At 40.0% G+C, this 19,149-nt stretch overlaps 1 protein-coding gene across 4 annotated transcripts in view; it reads right to left on the reverse strand.

The window, feature by feature from the left end:
- Positions 1-19,149, reverse strand: part of LOC137376523 (F-box only protein 11) — a 167,714-nt gene that overhangs the window by 2,214 nt on the left and 146,351 nt on the right. For all 4 annotated transcript variants that reach the window (XM_068045233.1, XM_068045231.1, XM_068045230.1 and 1 more), the window contains 4 exons: positions 7,637-7,747; positions 5,663-5,770; positions 549-657; positions 354-452 (listed from right to left, as the gene is read on the reverse strand). In XM_068045233.1, coding sequence (XP_067901334.1) covers positions 354-452; positions 549-657; positions 5,663-5,770; positions 7,637-7,747 — 427 coding nt within the window. The remainder of the gene's footprint in view (positions 1-353; positions 453-548; positions 658-5,662; positions 5,771-7,636; positions 7,748-19,149) is intronic.

Consider the following 19,149-nt stretch of genomic DNA (forward strand, 5'->3'; position numbering starts at 1 on the left):
ACAGGTGAATTAGAATGGACTTGGATCTGATGAACAGTGAAATGGAATCCTGCTGCACCACTGTTTCTTTTGGGGTGTAATGTTAGATCCCTTCCGAAAAGAAACAGCAGGCTGGAAGAATAGGACAGTTTCAAATACATGTAGGTGACCCTGTGTACTAACTCCCAAAAGACTGTTAGCTACTTAACAGAAAACAGTACTATTGTGGCATAAGTTTTCATTTATTATTTATATATAGAGCAAAAGATACAGCAATCAGAACCTAGAGGACTTCAGAAATCCCAGTCTGAAAATTATGGTTACTAATATTCACCATCTGTAGTTATCCACAAAATTTCCTATACAGTACTGACCTATCGTGTCTAATGAATTCCACATCATGTCCTTGATGGCACTTCTTAATGCAGTTTACACAGATTGCATTGCGGTCTGTTGTGTTGCAGGTGTGACACCTGGTAATTAAAAACAATTGACAGTAAAAGTTAATTAAAATAAGCTATTTTCCACTTTTGTAAGAAAAATAGTTGTGCAAGGGCTGTTAAATTTACCTGTAAAAATCATGCATTGGGTAGCTGGTGTAACTCGATATCTTGTACAGGCACTGGCCCCTATTAACAGCCTTTTCAATTGCATCTTGATTGTTCATTATTTTGTTGTCTTAAAGGAAGAAGAAAAAGTGCCATCATGTATATATGACCGATGCAGTGGCTAAAGTCGAATTTTTACTGAGTGGATAGATTAGCTCTCACACTGCTCGGACTGGAAAGAACTGCTATTTAACTTTTTCAAATACTTATTCCACCTTTAGAAACTATTCTGCATTAAGCTTCCACCACTGTTTCTTATATTCCATGCTTTAACAATCCTTTTCCCCTACCCTTGTTTTATGATCTTAAGCCTCCAGTTACTGACCAGTGGGAATACTTAACTTTCCCAACCCCACATTGTGTTCCTCAAAACCTCCCAATTTTGAGCATCAGTCTTGTTGCTGATCTCAGATAACTTAAATGCTGTAGCAATGCAAGCAGGAAATGGAGTTGGAAAATTAAGCCAATAGTTTAAAAATCAGAGCAAAATCCAACTAAAATAATTGCTGAGACTCATTCTTAAAAAGACAGAGCAAACATGTGATAATTGCTAAGTTGCTCATGAAGCATTTATTCAGCCTCAAAGCTTTCGCCATGTATATTTACCTGCACTGGATTTAGATGGCCCACAAACAGTAATAGCATTCCCAGTGATTTTTTTTTTTACACAAGACAATTTCTTTTATGGGCATCTCCACACCACAAACATTTCTGGTATATTCTATTTTGAAAGATTACCATGTTAGATGGCAGCAAGTCCTTTCCAAGTTCGTTAATATTTTTTTGAAGGGGTGATTTAAATTCCTATGGCTCTGTTTACAACCACAAAATTAGACGTTCGTTTTCGGAGTCACTGAGTCCACACAGCAGCTTATAGATAGGAATACATGCCCATTTCTAAATACAGCCCAATGTTTGACGAACAGGACAGGAACTAATCAAACATTGTCACAAAGTAGTTGGATGGTTTGACTTAAAATAATGGGATTTGTTTTTAATATGCTGTTTAGGTTTGATTTTATTTATTCAAGTATAAAGGGAGTTGTCAATTCAAACAAATGACTGTTATAGATTCAGGAGAAAATTGCTGTAGGCTTATCAATAGCCCAGAGTTCAGTGATTAGCCTTTCATAGACAGCTTAATTCACACCTCTATGCAACCAACAGAAGCCAGGTTCAGTCATTTAAAATCATTTATCTGAACTGACACTTAAATGTTGTAACATGCTTGTTTGCACAAGCACTCCATTGTTCACGTGATACACCATATGGTTTCTCAGTGGAAGCTTCATAAGGAATCCATTCCGTGACCTATACTGAGGTAGAGCTGTGGACTGTCTACCAAATTAGTCTCTACAGGCCACTTTGCTTTCCTTGGTTAGATCTACATACATCTTAACAGATGTTATCCAATGCTTTTTAAAAAAGCTCTGCCTGGAAGTGAGAAAACATCCTGAAATTCCAAAGGACTAAGGTCTATCAGAATCTACTGTCTTCCATTATAAATAGATCAAAACATGTCTATGTAGGGTTGGATCAGTAACTATCTCAGATTTTGCATTAATAATGATGGTGAAGTTGTCAGCTCCTCTGAACTGACAGCAACTTCTGGGGTCCACGCATGTGCAATTCAACGTGTCAAACTAGAAACTGCTATCTACACTTCTCCATAGGGTATGCTGAAGTTCTCCAGACTGTAGTCAACTAGAAATCACTTAACTGATGAGAACTTCCACTTTTACGCTATTAGCCTCACTATAATACCCTCCAAAAAGCTACACCTTGTTGAATGAGGTGTAACAGGGTTTTAAACAGCATACGAAGATTATAATTGTTGCTAAACATCCCCGTACTGGCCCTGAAAAAGTAATTTTATATTTGTGGGATGACAAATTTCTTCATGATATAATTCCAATCTTTTAAATTAAAGATTTTTTTTTTTTAAAGTTTCATATTTTAGCATCTACCGGAATCCCATGTGTTTACCCCAATCATGTATTTCACTATCTGCAAAATTAAAAGTGAAGGTATTCAGTGATTTTTACTTCCTAGTTTGCTGTCTGAGAATACTTCATTGTGATTGGCTGCTTATCCTTTTTGCATGACATTATGGCCGCTGGACTTGGTACCAGGTTCAAACTAATGTTGAGAAAGGGGAATGCATGCCACAGAGACTGCCAGATCTTTGTGGGCAGGTTTCTTCAAGGTCAATGGCATGCTTTGCCACTGAGTGTGAAATCTAGGCCAATATATTAATCATCCTCAGAGGATCCAATGTAATTTTCCACCTCCAATCTTGTCTTACAAAACACCCATACTGGAATTTCAACTTCCCCTCCTGCTGACACTAAGAACTGGATAGTAAACCAATTCAAAATTTCCGCAGGAATTTCTCCAAGGAAAATCTGCACTGCTGCAATTTGGTAGAATAACCTAGAAAACATTGCTGCAACAGCAACTGGACTGTCAGCACCTTTTAGGCAGAAAATTCAGACATAGGTTTAAGATCACAGAAAAGGGCATGTGCAACTCAAGACTATACTAAAGAAGAATAGCACTGTGCAAACAGGTGATAAATGAAAGAGGGGATCTAACATAGCAAAGGCTGGGGTCATGTAGCTTGGGAGGCTACCAGAAAGTAAAAATCTAAAAACAGTATCCACAATAAACCATATGGATATGTGTTCATTATCGGTATGTGGAGGACCAATAATATTCAATTTTAGCAAGATCAAACTTAACTTCAACAGCTGCAAACTGGATTAGTCAGATTTAAATATCTCAATTGTAATTGTACGGATGGACTTCATTTTGGAAGAAACATTACTATGTTTTCAGTGACATTCTTCAAACAAGGCCATATAATGTACTGTCTTTACAACTCAATTATGCTACAGGACAATGACTTTCTTTTTCTTAGTAATTTGCCAGAAAGCCAAAGAACCAGAGGTCCCTGATTTAAAGTGATTGGCAAAAAAACCAGAAGAAACAGGAGGGAAAACTTATTTTATGCAGCGAGTGGTTAGGATCTAGAATGCACTGCCTGAGTGTAGTGGAGGCACATCAACTGTTCTTTCAAAAGGTAATTGGATAATTATCTTGAGAAACATTTGCAGGGCTAGGGGAAAAGGTGGAGGAGTGGGACTTAGAGAGCAGGTACAGACATGGCAGGCTGAATGGCCTGCCGTGCTATAGCCATTCTATGATTGTATGTGGGCAACATGGACAAGGACACATTTATTGTCCATTCCTCATCGTCTTCAGAAGGTGTTCCAAATCAGGGAATTGTCACAGCACAGAAGGCGGCCATTCGGTCCATCATGTTGGCACCAGCTCTCCGAGTGAGCAATTCACTTAGTGCCATTTCCCCGCCTTCTCCCCATAACCCTGTACATTCTTCCGTTTTAGATAACTACCTAGTTCCCTTTTGAATGCTTCAACTGAACCTGCCTCCACTGCAATATCAGCCATTGCTTCTTTTGCCAATTACCTTAAATCTGTACACTCTCGTTCTTGATCCTTTCACAAGTGGGAACAGTTTCTCCCTATCTACTCTGTTCGGACCCTTCATGATTTTGAAACCTCTATCAAGTCTCCTCTCAGCCTTCTCTTCTCCAAGGAAAACAGTCCCAACTTCTCCAATGTATCTTCGTAAATGAAGTTCCTCATCCCTGGAACAATGCCCATGAATCTTTTCTGCACTCTCTCTAATGCCTTCACATTGTTCCTTAAATATGATGCCCAGAACTGGACACAATCCTCCAGCTGAGGCCAAACTAGTGTCTCATACAAGTTCAACAGAACCTCCTTGCTCTTGAACTCTATACCCCTATTAATAAAGCCTAGGATACTGTATGCTTTATTGACTGCTCTCTCCACCTGTCCTGCCACCTTCAATGACTTATGCACATATAAACCCAGGACCCTTTATTTTATATTGTCTCTCAATGTTCTCCCTACAAAAATGAATCATTTCACATTTCTCCGCATTGAACTTCATCTGCCACTTGTCTGCCCATTTCACCAGCTTGTCTATGTCCTTTTGAAGTTCTATATTATCCTCAGTTCGCAATGCTTCCAAGTTTTGTATCATTCGCAAATTTTGAAATTGTGCCTGTACACCAAGGTCTAAGTCATTAATATATAGCAGGAAGAGCAAGGGTCCCAACACTGACCCCTGAACAACTGAACTACAAACCTTCCTCCAGCCTGAAAAATATCCATGAACCACTACTGTTTCCTGTCACTCAGCCAATGTTGTATTCATGTTGCTACTGTCCCTTATATTCCATGAAATATAACTTTGCTCACAAGTCTGTTGTGTGGCACTGTATCAAATGCCTTTAAGTGTTAAGTGCCTTCTTGAAGTAATTTCACAATTGAATGGCTTATCAGACCACTTCAGAGGCTACTTTGAGTCCACACCATATTGAGAGACTGGAGTCAAAAGAAAGAGTTGCCGGTTGCCTTCAAGATTAAATTTACTATTTCAGTTACTTGACCAGGACCATAATCACTGATACTATTCTGTAGCTTTTCCACCTAAGAGCCCCCTATCCTTGCATTGGTTGCAGGGCTATCTTTAGTTGCTTTAAAAGGATAAAACAAGGGACAAAGAATGGCAAATACTAAATGTATTAACATCTCCTTTTACAACATTTAGAATTATACAGCTATTCAAATAGTTGCATTAACATGGCAAGCAGATGGCGTGGCTTTGGAGAGAGTGGGCAATTGAGGGGTGTTCATGCCTGCATACCCTTTTCTAGTCATGTATTTATAAGAGCAAGTCTTTCTACAATTTTCCAAGTTGGAAAATGAGGATAATAAATATCTGGGCATCCACAATATATCCCAAATACAAAAGCAAAATACTGTGCATGCTGGAAATCTGAAATAAAAACAAATTGCTGGAAGTACTCAGCAGGTCAGGGAGCATCTGTGAAGAGAAAAACCTCTGTTTTTCTCTTCTCAGATGCTGCCTGACCTGAGTATTTCCCACATTTTGTTTTTATATTTCAGTAAGAAATATGAAACTTTTTCCACTAAAGTATAACGATAAAATGTTTTTATACCTTTCATTGAAACATTCACACCAGAAGCCAGAAACAACCCTCCAAACCGGTTGTTGAATATCTGATTGTATTCTAGAGTAGCTGTAGCATGATTAGTTATCTCAATGCCTGTGAAAGGAGGATAAATATTATATACAGCTGGAATTGTAAAATAAACTACCATGGACCTTCAGAGCCCCTTTTAAATAAGTTCAAGACCTGTATAGTTAAGTCAGTTAGCATTCTAAACAGATTTGAAGCAAAATTCCTTGATCTGACTCCACTTCCAGTAACTATGCCGAAGTTAGAACCTTACCCTATTGGGGTATCAGAGGTCAGATAATTAACATAAGTCAGGCATCCAAGCTAGTAGGAATGCATCTTGATAGTGGAAAGGAAGGAAAGAAAGATTCAGCACCTAACAGCAACTTGGAGGAGAACTGACGTGACTAGCTGAAAAAGGGTCAATTTCACTGCTATCTGCAGTCTTCAGGCATGTTTTAGGTCTGGATTCCTGTGTCCATTGATCTGGACATCAACATCCAAGCCAGTAGGGGTAAGGAGGTAGAAGCAGTGGGCATTCCAGCCATCCTGCTAGCCTCGTTTCCTTCTTGACATCAGGTTAAGCACAGGGCAGAATGAACTTCTGCCAAGCCCTGCCTCACATTGGGAATTATCATACATTGCTCTTCGGCCACAGACCCAGTGTTTCCAGGTTCTGCCCAATTTCCTGCACCTACTGGCCTTCCCCGTCATTTTACACACCACCACTCTAATGGGTCCCCACAAATTCAGGATTACGGTATTCAATAAAACAAACTTTCCTTACTGAAATTCAAGGCTGCAAAACAAACTATGTTTTTTTAAAGTATAAACTGAATTTCAATGTAACTTCATTAATCCCAAAGATATTTTTTGTTAAAAAAAAAGTCAGGGATTCACCCCTCAATGCGGCTTGTCCTGCATCCAACTGAATGTCGGGTGGGCTATATCACACATAACATGGAAAATAGATGACAATGTGAACAGGGTTATGTCGAAGTCATTTGTTCAGAGTATCAAAAAACTGCTGGAATAACTCCACTTAAAAAATGCTATTGGTAAAGGCAGCACCATAATTTGTCAAGTTCCAAATCAATACAATGCAAGTTAGAGACACTTTGGGTCATTCTCATGTTGACTGATACAGATGCCCGTTATCATGATCTGTCACTTGCACATCAACCCAAATCTCTTTGTCCTGTGGTGTTTTCTCATTTCTGTATTTAAAAAAAATCAGGAGCACTCAAGATAATCAGCAGCAACACACCCAAGCTAACTCCTGATTTGACAAAATGTCAAAAATTGGCCCCATCGGGACCATAAAACCTCACTGCCAATTTTATATTTTTGTTGTTTGGCTGTCTTACAATCTAAAGATTTATGAAAAAAGGCATGGAATGGATGGTACATAAATGAGAACGCATAATGATATAAGGAGTGTGCAAAATTGAATAAAGATAATAGGAAGACAAGGCATGCAGGGATATTTAAAATTTGTAATGAAATTGCGTCCGTTTTAGTGAACAAGGATTATTGTAAATATATTCCTGATATTTGAATTGCCTTATTACAGTAATATTAAGGTTTGTTTCAGCATCACAAGTACTTTCCATTCTTCTACCATTCAGCTATGGAGCAGCTTTACAAGAAGTATGGGATCATGAATCGAATTCATCATCTCACAAGACTGTGTTGTGCTTTATAGCTCAAAAAGGAGGAAAGAAATTCAATATAACCTTTGCATTCAGCCAAGGACGGACATGATTATCAAAATTAGTTTTTCCACATGAAACTACATATTGATGAGTGTTCCCTTTTCCTCCATTCAAGACTAACTAATCAAATACATTTCAGTCGCATTATACAAAGTCACAACAATTAGCAGAACTAAACTGTTCTTAAAGTCGTACTTTCACATGACTTGCAGACAACTTTTGAGTAAAAGTTACAGACCTGCTGCAAACCCATCAAATATCCTGTTCTTCCGCAACACTGGATGGCTGTTGGTGCTAATTAGAACACCAGCTTGGGCATTCCTGAAGATATCATTTTCTTCAAGGAGTCCTAGAACAGTGAAAAAGAGAAAGCTAAAAATCCATACCATCAACAATAATTCCTGTAACAATTTGGCAATAAACAAACCCATCTATAAATCTTTAAGAGTTCTTTTCAAACATGCATTAGAAGCAAAAAAAAATTTGTCACACAGGAATAAAAAAGCCCGACAGTGATTTATGAGTAACTATCACTATTGGAAGTATATTTTCAGCATAAAGTACTCCCCCATAAAGTCCACTTGAAAAGATTGCAAAATGTATACCTATAGATGCTTGGTAGTACAGAACTTGAGTATTGCTGAAAAACAGACATGCTGTCGAAACCTTTTGTCTTGCACTCATCAGGACAGACGGAAGAATGCCAAATTTCAAAGGAGTAACAATTTATACTGCATAAGAAAAGGGTGCGGATTGGTCGAGGCGTTGCTATGGAGAATGAACCAGGGAACTATTGCCCCCCCCCATACTTCTGTTTAAATCAAAAAAGGCTCAATGCCTGGACATGTTCCTTTTGTCTGCAGAGGACAGGTCTCTGCATATGAATATATGCAGCTTCCAGTAAGCTGCAGTGAGCCACATTGTGAGCCCAACTGAAAGATCTTAAATTGGTTGTTAGTGTAATTCTTGGTACAGTCAGGGTTGTTCAGCAAGTGCTGTCTCGGAATTACTTCTAACGTTGGACATTGTGTTGAGTTTTGCAAGTACGGGCTGGTCAAGTACGGTCAATATTCTGCCTACTGCAAACAGCTGAAAGGATGTGCTGTTTGATACGATCTGCCAGTCGTTGGGAAGTACAGTCGATGTACCTGGCATCGCACCGGCACTGGAATACAAATACCACATTTGTGTGGTAGGCAGAATGAGTTTTTACCTAGACGACAGCATCCTATTAGTGGAAAATACAGTAGCAGCGTGAAACAGCTAGCTTCACCTTTTGCTCAAATTTTTGATACCTTGCCCTTCCAGGGTAATTTGAGGTAGACTGGGTACTTTTCAGGTTCAAAAGTGGCAGCCTTCAGCCCATTCATGAGTATGCATGATACACAATGAGCAATGATCTGATCGGGGTTGCCATGATCCTGCAGGATAGCTTTGATGTGCCCTATTTTGGCATCAAGCTTGCATGATGAGCAAATGGCTCGGACCCTGTTTACGAGATTGCTGATAAGGCCAATCTTATATCGCATGGAGCTGTAGGAATCCCAACACGTATATTGACCAGTGAAGGTAGGCTTGCGGTAGACAGTAGTGGATAACCCATTAGCAGATTTCTCAAATACCACGTTGAAGAAAGGGAACTCATTAGACTGCTCCATTGTCTATTGTTGCTCCCTTTGAAACTTGGCATTCTTGTGTCTGTCCTGATGAGTGCAAGATGAAAAGCTTCGACAGCATGTCTCCTTTTTTCAGCAATACTCATCTACCTCCGCCTCACGAACAGACTTTTATATTGAACTGCTTTTCAACTTGCATCAATTGATACATTTTAGTTATGGGTTTTTATTAGACTGAGAATCAGTCAGTACTTATACAGCTCCTTCAAGAAATTAAATGGATGAGATAGAATCCATGATGATATGGTAAATTGTGCACAAAGCAAACAGTAAATTGTGTAGAGGAAGGTCAGCTTAACAAGCTAAATGGTCTTTCTCATTTCTTGTTTTTTTTAATTCAGTGTATATTTTGAAATTCCAAGCCAAATCTTACAATTCTGTGGAGCAATTCTGTTCATATTTGTATTAACTGCAGGAAAGTCTTCCCATCACTCATTCAGAAATTGGTATCTGCCCCAAAATGTGCAATAAAAGCCCATGAAGTCCACATCTATTTGAGAGCAGAGATGTGAAGAGTAGTTTAAACTGTTCAAATATATTCCATTCTATTAAATTTAGAAAAGTAGATTTGATTTACAAAGGTCACAAATCTCTTGTCCCCAAAAGTAAATTAATGGTAACAATCTTCAAAAATTTAAGACAAAAGCAAGACCCACGAAAACATGTTAAGCTTTGGGCTGGATTTTACTGTGAAAATAACCATACCATTATTTATATATCGGACGGCAATTTCCTGTGAATGGATATATGCAGCTAAACATGAAAATTCAGAAGCTGCTGTCCAAGATGTACTGCTCCACCCTAAACACACAAAAATGGTATTTCGCTGTCTGGTTCCCCATTCAAATGTATTGAATGGCATGAATTTCTTGTACTGAAGTTGTAGATTTGGACTAAACTCGCAACAAAGTTAGGGGCTGTCCATTCCAATAAGTACCCTTTTAACAAAGTGCAGTGTCTTAATTACTGCGAAAAACCCGCTATCACTGAAAATTAACAAATGTGGCATCTTATTGCTTCAACTTTTTTGAGATTAAAAAAAAAATGCAAGTTCTTTTTACTTTTAATCCAATCTTTCTTTTCCCCCCTTTCACGTTCTGTACTTGATTTAACACTGAATTCCCAGTTCAGATTACGTTCATTAATGATTCTTCAATCTGATTGATAAAGGAAATACACAGTTGCTTGCCCTGTCCACACAGGTCCAGGTTCCCTGTGGAGGGTACTGCACTATTTGGATGTCTCGCTGACAGCAAATTCCTGTGCAAAACCCCATGGAAAGTCTATGGGCAAGTACAAATCTAAAGAACGACAGGTGCCGTTCATTCACCACTCACAGCAAAATTCCACTCAATGAGTTTTAATCTATGATGTTTACCGCACACTTCTGTTAAACAGAGAAAGAAAAAGTTACAAGCTGCCTCATCGCAACCATTAACAAGCAGGAAGTTATAAGGTAGGTTAGAAATCATTTTGTTGCAGTTACAAATTAGAAAATCATCTTCAGTTTATTAATTGAAGTCTCCAGTCAAAAATCTTCCTTTTAAAAGCATGTGGCATGCACATAAAAGCCACATTTCTAGAGGCTGCTAATTTGGTACTGTACTAAATTTGCAAACTGAAAGCGTATGTTTTAAAGCAATCTAACCCACGCCTTCCACAAAGTACACACAATCCCCCAAAATTAAATCAAGCAAAAAAATCCAGAATCTAGCCTTACATCCAGCTTCATGAATGACTTGGAGCTAGGGGTCACAAGAATAGTGGCTAAATTTGTAGATTAACACAAAGCTAATGAAGTTGGTAGACTGCAAAGCTGAGCAAGCTAAAGAAGCATCTGAATATACTTGGGAATTGGGCAGGCAGATGAAATTCAATGCAGAGAAATGCAAAATGAATCATCCTGGGGGTCCTGATTGACAAACTGAAGCTGCTGCAACAATGCCCTGTGGCAGTGACTAAAGCAAACGTTTGGAGGTATTAAAAGATCTATATTGAGTCAAAATAGTGGGGTAATTCTGGCACTTTACAAATAATTGGTGTGATCGCACTTCAAATACTGCGTGCAGTACAAGGATATTGCAGCTATTGAGCGCATATGGAAGAGAGTACCCAGAATGATTTGAGTGGATGAAGGAATTGGATTATGAGCATGCAGATAATGTAGGTTATGACGAGTTGTTTCATTTTCTCCAGAACAACAGGACTAGAGGGCATGACCTGCGATTGAGGGGTAAATTAGCAACTGATTTGTGGAAACACTAGCCCAGAACCTGCTGCCAAAATAACCGAGTTTAATGGCACTCGCCTTTATTAATGTGTACATCACCCAGTGACTTGTAGAAAAAGGTACCCTGTGAATTGCAAATATCAAGTTGCTGGACGATTTGTGGCATTCTGCCATTAGATATTGGACACTGCGGTGCATCAGGGAGGAAGACACTAGTTCCAGAGGCAGTCACACCCCTTAGGTTAAATGCTTCAGATCGGTCTGTAGTCAGGGACACAAGGGTGCAAATACGAGTGAGGCACGTATGGGAATCCAGAAGGTAGGATTGGAAGAGCCTCAGCCTTGCACTTGTCCAACAGATATCCTTGCAGCAAAATGACCACAGCACCGTGGTACAGGGGGACCGTTCAAGTTAGAGTCAGAGTTTTACAGCACAGAAACTGGCCCTTCGACCCACTGTGTCAATGCCGGCCATTAAGTCTATCTATTCTAAAATTGGGGGAGTAAAAAGGAATGTAGTAGTGGTAGGAGACAGTAATAGTTAGGGGGAAACAGATACTGTTCGCTGCAGCCAAGAGCTTAAGTCTCGAAGGCTGTGTTGCCTTCCCGGTGCCAGGGTTAAGGACATCTCCTCGGGGCTGGAGAGGAACCTGAAGTGGAAGGGCAAAGATCTAGTTGTCATGGTTCACGTAGGTACCAATGACATAGGTAAGACTAAAGAGATTCTGCTAAGGGTTATAAACAGCTAGGGGCTAAATTAAAAAGCAGAACCTTATTTATCTGTGGATTATGACCTGAACCACAAGCAAATTGGCATAGGGTCAGTAAGATCAGAGAGTTGAATGCATGGTGCAAAGATTAGTTTGGGAGAAATGGATTTCAATTCTTGGGAAAGAGGGAGTTGTTCCATTGGGATGGGCTTCTCTTGAACCATGCTGGGACCAGTGTCCTAGTGAATTGAATAACTAATGCTGTAGACAGGACTTTAAAATAAATAGTCGGGGGGGAAAAGAGAAAAGAGGTTAGGGTTCAAGTGAAGTGAAACTTAGAAAGTTAAAGAGAAAGGACAAGACGATAATGCAGCGTAGCGATATGGGTAATGATAACCAGAGTTTGACAGGAAGGTACAGTGTATACAAACATAAGAACTCACCAGCAAATAGTGTCAGACTAGGTCTACAATGGTAAAAAGACACAATTAAAGGCACTTTATCTGAATGCCTGCAGTATTTGTATAGATGAATTGATGGCACAAATAGAAATAAATGGGTATATGATAGGATAGCCATTACAGAGACTTGACTGCATGGTGTCCAAGGTTGGGAACTGAATATTCAGGGACATTTGACATTTTGGAAAAATAGGCAGGAGAAAAAAAAAATGAGGTGGGTTGGTTGTTAATGAAGGATGCAATCAGTGCTGTAGCGAGAAATGATATTGGCTCATAAGATTAAGATGTAGAATCAGTTTGGATGGAGATAAATAGCAAGGGAAAGAAGTTACTGGTGAGAGTGGTCTATAGGTTCTCTAACAGTAGCTGCATTGTAGAACCGAGTATAAATCAAGAAATAATGCGGGCTTGTAAAAAAAAGGTAGTACAATAATCGTGGGCAACTTTTAAGTTTCATACAGATTGGACAAATCAAAGTGGCAAAAATAGCCTTGAGGATGAGTTCATAAGAGTGTATTCCAGACAGTTTCTTAGAATAATACGTTGTGAAACCAACCAGGAACAGGCCATGTTAGATCTGGTTATGTGCAACGAGACAGGATTAATTGATGATCTCATCGTAAAGGATCCCGAGGGAAGAATGATTATAACATGAAGAATTTCACATTCAGTTTGAGGATGAGAATCTTGGTTCTGAAACCAGTGTCTTAAACCTAAGTAAAGGGGATTACAAAGAGTTGGCTAACGTGGACTGGAAAAATAGATTACCAGGTATGATGTTAGATAAGCAGTGGCAGATATTTAGGGAAATGTTTCGTAATTCTAAACAAAGGTATGTTCAAAATGAGAAAGAAAGACTATGCGAGAAAGTAGTTAAGGATGGTATCAAATTGAAAGAAATGGCATACAATTCTTTGAAGATTAGCGGTAGGTCAAAGATTGGGAACATTTTAGAAACCTGCAAAGGACGACTAAAAAAGGAGAATGAACTAGCAAGAAATATAAAAATACAGGAAGAGCTTCTGTAAGTATATAAAAAGGAAAAGAGTAGCAAAAGTAAACACTGGTCCTTTAGAGGATGAGACTGGGGAATTGATAATGGGAAATAAGGAAATGCCGGAGACTTAGATCAAGTATTTTCTATCTGTCTTCACAGGAGAGGACACGAAAAGCATCCTATAATAGTATAAAATCAAGGGGCAAAAGAGAGGGAGGAACTATCACTGAATTATCACTGGAGAAAAAGGACTAGGAAAATGAATGGAACCAAAGGCTGACAAGCCACCTGGACCTGATGGACTACATCCTAGAGTCTTAAAAGTAGCTGCAGAGATGGTGGATGCATTGGTTGGAATCTTCCAAAATTCCCCAGATTCTGGAAAGGTCCCAGCAGATTTAAAAACTGCAAATGTAACCCCCTATTCAAGAAAGGGAGAAGAAAGCAGGCAACTGTAGGCCAGATAGCCTAACATCTGTTATTGGAAAATGTTGGAATCCATTATTATAGGAGGACGATATTTAGAAAATCATAATAAAACCATGTTGACTCTGCTTGATTGTATGAAAGGGAAATTATGTTTGACAAATTTATTACAGCTCTTTAAGGATGTAACCAGCAGGGCAGATAAAGCAAAATCAGTAGATGAAGTGTATTTGGATTTCCAAAAGCATTCGATAAGGTGCCACATAAAAGGTTACTGCACAAGATAAGAGCTCATGGCGTTGGGGCTAATATATTAGCAAGAAGAGAGAATTGGCTGACAGGAAACAGTTGGGATAAATCAGTCATTTTCAGGTTGGCAAACTAACTAATGGGGTGCCACAGTGATCAGTGCTGGGGCCTCAACTATTTACAACCAATATTAATGACGTGGAAGAGACAGTGTATACTGTAGCTGAATTTGCAGATGATACAACGATGGGTGGGAAAGCAAGTTGAGAGAACACAGGGACGACAAGCGATATAGATAGGTTGAGTGAGTGGGCAGAAAATTGGCAGATGGAGTACAATGCAGGAAAATGTGAGGTTGCCCACTTTGGTAGGAAGAATAGGAAGCAAAATTTTATTTAACTGGAGAGAGACAACAGAATGATGCGGTAGAGAGAAATCTGGGTGTCCTCGTACAATAAACACAAAAAGTTAGCATGCAGATACAGCAAGTAGTTGGGAAGGTATTGCAAGTGGGATGGAAAAGTAGTGAAGCCTTGCTACAACTGTACAGGCCGTTGGGGAGACCATGCCTAGAGTATTGCGTCCAGTTTTGATCTCCTTATTTAAGAAGGGATATAAATGCATTTGATGCAGTTCAGAGAAGGTTCACTGGGTTGATCCTGGGATCAAGGGGTAGTCTTATGAGGAAAGGCTGAGTCTATACTCACTGGAGTTTAGAAGAATGAGTGGTGATCTTATTGAGACACAAAAGATTGAGGGGACTTGATAGGAAAGCTGCTGACAGGTTGTTTCCCCTCGTGGGGGTATCTAGAACGAGGGGGCATAGTTTCAGAATAAAGGGTCAGCCATTTAAGATGGAAATAAGGAGGAATTTCTTCTGAGCGTCATGAATTTTTGGAATTCTCTACCCCAGAGAACTGTAGAGACTGAGTCATTGGATATATTAAAGGCTGAATATATTAAAGGCTGAGATAGACAGGTTCTTGAACAACAAGGAAGTCGAGGTTTATGGGGACCAGGCAGAAAAGTGAGTTGAGACCAAAATCAGATCAACCATGATCTTACTGAATGGCAGAGCAGGCTCGAGGGGCCAAATGGCCTACTCTTGCTCCTATTTCTTACGTTCTTTAGACTCTCAAAAAGGCAGTTCGCCTTCAATCTTTCATGGAAGTGCTGCATTTGTGCATTAACTAACAATTAAACTCGCTGCAGAAAGTTAGGGCGAATACTTAACAGCACAAGTATCTTCTTAATGAAATTTATGTTGCTGCAATTCCAACCAACTGCTCCAACCCAGGGAACAATTTATTTCTTACTTTTCCTGTGTCTCTATTTCTCTCTCTCTCAATCCAATCGTGCTTTCCCCCTCTACTTCCCTTTCTGTACTTGATTTACTCCATCATTCCTCTGTTTCTTTCTCAATCCTAAATCTCTGGTTAAGGAGATACACTGTTGGTCCCATTGTTCACCATGGATCCAGATGCCCATTGCCCTTGCACTTTCAGCGCAAAAAAATATTGACCTGAAGGTTGAGGGAAAATGCTTAACAGGGAACACTCCAGCAAATTGGGGGCCAATATTTCAATGGGTGAGTGGTAAATTAGAATTTAGAACATTACAGCGCAGTACAGGCCCTTCAGCCCTCGATGTTGCGCCGACCTGTGAAACCATCTGACCTACACTATTCCATTTTCATCCATATGTCTATCCAATGACCACTTAAATGCCCTTAAAGTTGGCGAGTCTACTACTGTTGCAGGCAGGGCGTTCCACGCCCCTACTACTCTCTGAGTAAAGAAACTACCTCTAACATCTGTCCTATATCTATCACCCCTCAACTTAAAGCTATGTCCCCTCGTGTTTGCCATCACCATCCGAGGAAAAAGACTCTCACTATCCAACCTATCTAACCCTCTGATTATCTTATATGTCTCTATTAAGTCACCTCTCCTCCTCCTTCTCTCCAGTGAAAACAACCTCAAGTCCCTCAGCCTTTCCTCGTAAGACCTTCCCTCCATACCAGGCAACATCCTAGTAAATCTCCTCTGCACCCTTTCCAAAGCTTCCACATCCTTCCTATAATGCGGTGACCAGAACTACACGCAATACTCCAGGTGCGGCCTCACCAGAGTTTTGTACAGCTGCAGCATGACCTCGTGGCTCCGAAACTCGATCCCCCTACTAATAAAATCTAACACACCATATGCCTTCTTAACAGCCCTATTAAATCCCTGAAAGTTGCTACCCAGGTTATGTACCTGGACACCAAGATCTCTCTGCTCATCTACACTACCAAGAATCTTCCCATTAGCCTAGTACTCTGCATTCCTGTTACTCCTTCCAAAGTGAATCACCTCACACTTTTCCGCATTAAACTCCATTTGCCATCTCTCAGCCCAGCTCTGCAGCCTATCTACGTCCCTCTGTACCCTACAACATCCTTCGGCACTATCCACAACTCCACCGACCTTCGTGTCATCCGCAAATTTACTAACCCACCCTTCTACACCCTCTTCCAGGTCATTTATAAAAATGACAAACAGCAGTGGCCCCAAAACAGATCCTTGCGGTACACCACTAGTAACTAAACTCCAGGATGAACATTTGCCATCAACCACCACCCTCTGTCTTCTTTCAGCTAGCCAATTTCTGATCCAAAGCTCTAAATCACCTTCAACCCCATACTTCCGTATTTTCTGCAATAGCCTACCGTGGGGAACCTTATCAAACGCCTTACTGAAATCCATATACACCACATCCACGGCTTTACCCTCATCCACCTGTTTGGTCACCTTCTCGAAAAACTCAATAAGGTTTGTGAGGCACGACCTACCCTTCACAAAACCGTGCTGACTATCGCTAATGAACTTATTCTTTTCAAGATGATTATAAATCCTGTCTCTTATAACCTTTTCCAACATTTTACCCACAACCGAAGTAAGGCTCACAGGTCTATAATTACCAGGGCTGTCTCTACTCCCCTTCTTGAACAAGGGGACAACATTTGCTATCCTCCAGTCTTCCGGCACTATTCTTGTCGACAATGATGACATAAAGATCAAGGACAAAGGCTCTGCAATCTCCTCCCTGGCTTCCCAGAGAATCCTAGGATAAATCCCATCTGGCCCAGGGGAGTTATCTATTTTCACACTTTCCAACATTGCTAACACCTCCTCCTGGTGAACCTCAATCCCATCTAGCCTAGTAGTCTGAATCTCAGTATTCTCCTCGACAACATTTTCTTTCTCTACTGTAAATAGTGACGAAAAATATTCATTTAACGCTTCCCCTATCTCCTCTGATTCCACACACAACTTCCCACTACTATCCTTGATTGGCCCTAATCTAACTCTAGTCATTCTTTTATTCCTGATATACCTATAGAAAGCCTTAGGGTTTTCCCTGATCCTATCCGCCAATTACTTCTCGTGTCCTCTCCTTGCTCTTCTTAGCTCTCCCTTCAGATCCTTCCTGGCTAGCTTGTAACTCTCAAGCGCACTAACTGAGCCTTCACGTCTCATCCTAACATAAGCCTTCTTCTTCCTTTTGACAAGCGCTTCAACTTCTTTAGTAAACCACGGCTCCCTTGCTCGACAACTTCCTCCCTGCCTGACAGGTACATACTTATCAAGGACACGCAGTAGCTGCTCCTTGAATAAGCTCCACATTTTGATTGTGCCCATCCCCTGCAGTTTCCTTCCCCATCCTACGCATCCTAAATCTTGCCTAATCGCTTCATAATTTCCTTTCCCCCAGCTATAATTCTTGCCCTGCGGTATATACCTGTCCCTGCCCATCGCTAAGGTAAACCTAACCGAATTGTGATCACTATTACCAAAGTGCTCACCTGCATCTAAATCTAACACCTGGCCGGGTTCATTACCCAGTACCAAATCCAATGTGGCATCGCCCCTGGTTGGCCTGTCTACATACTGTGTCAGAAAACCCTCCTGCACACACTGGACAGGTTCCCTGGGGAGACAGTTGAAGCAGAAAGAGATGATTCATTCAAATGCAAATTAGATTTCTTTTAGAAAATATTTTGAGATACAGCATATGAATAATTTGAGACTTAACACACGTAGCGCAGCATGCTTGGGAGGGACAGGTGATTTTGGACCGATGGTTCTGAAAACACGCCATCACTGGCACATTTTCCTTACCTCATCTCTGGTCTGTTATAAACTAATTGAGAGAGATTGATTGCCATTAGTCAACAACTCCATTATCAATGTGTCATTTAACTACCAGGAGAGTACAAATGAACTAGATGGACCTTAGGAAACGCTAAACAAAAAAAAAAATGCATGTTTGTCATATCTGTGAAACTAATAGTCATCTTTGAAATGAGATCTGCATGACCCTGACAACTTCAGGAATTATGTTCTACACAGCATTACCTTACACCCCCCACCACTTACAATGGGTGCATTTGTGTGACTGCAATTTTCCCACTATATGCAATGGCTGGAATAACGTGGTACTGTTGCAAATGAAATTAGAAGAGCAGGGTCCATTTTATGGATTCTGTAAAGCTGGGTCCAGCCAAAGTAGGGAGACATGGGGTGGAGCTGAAGTACAATACAATTGATAAGGTGTGAATGGGCTTCTAATGAATACTAAGAACTACCTAAAATATTACATTTTAACTGAGTTTAATCGGTGCAAAACAATCTAGAAAGTATCTCCGCTTCCATGTCACTCACTCTCCCCCTTGAATTTAAATGTCTTGCTACCTGTATATTGAAATTTCTGCTTTAAAAATACCTTATGTTATACTGCATTTCAAAGAACTGAACACACTGCTTTTTTAATATACATAAATGACTTGGATATTGGAATACAGGAGTAAAATTTCAACATTTGCCAATGATACCAAACTTGGAGGTGTGGCAGTGAAGATGATACCAATCAACTACAACAGGACATGGATAGGCTAGCAGAATGGGCAAACAAGTGGCAGATGGAATTTAATACAGAGAAATGTGAGGTGATGCATTTT

The sequence above is a fragment of the Heterodontus francisci genome, chromosome 13, assembly GCF_036365525.1.
Source record: "Heterodontus francisci isolate sHetFra1 chromosome 13, sHetFra1.hap1, whole genome shotgun sequence".
Taxonomy (NCBI): Eukaryota; Metazoa; Chordata; class Chondrichthyes; order Heterodontiformes; family Heterodontidae; genus Heterodontus; species Heterodontus francisci.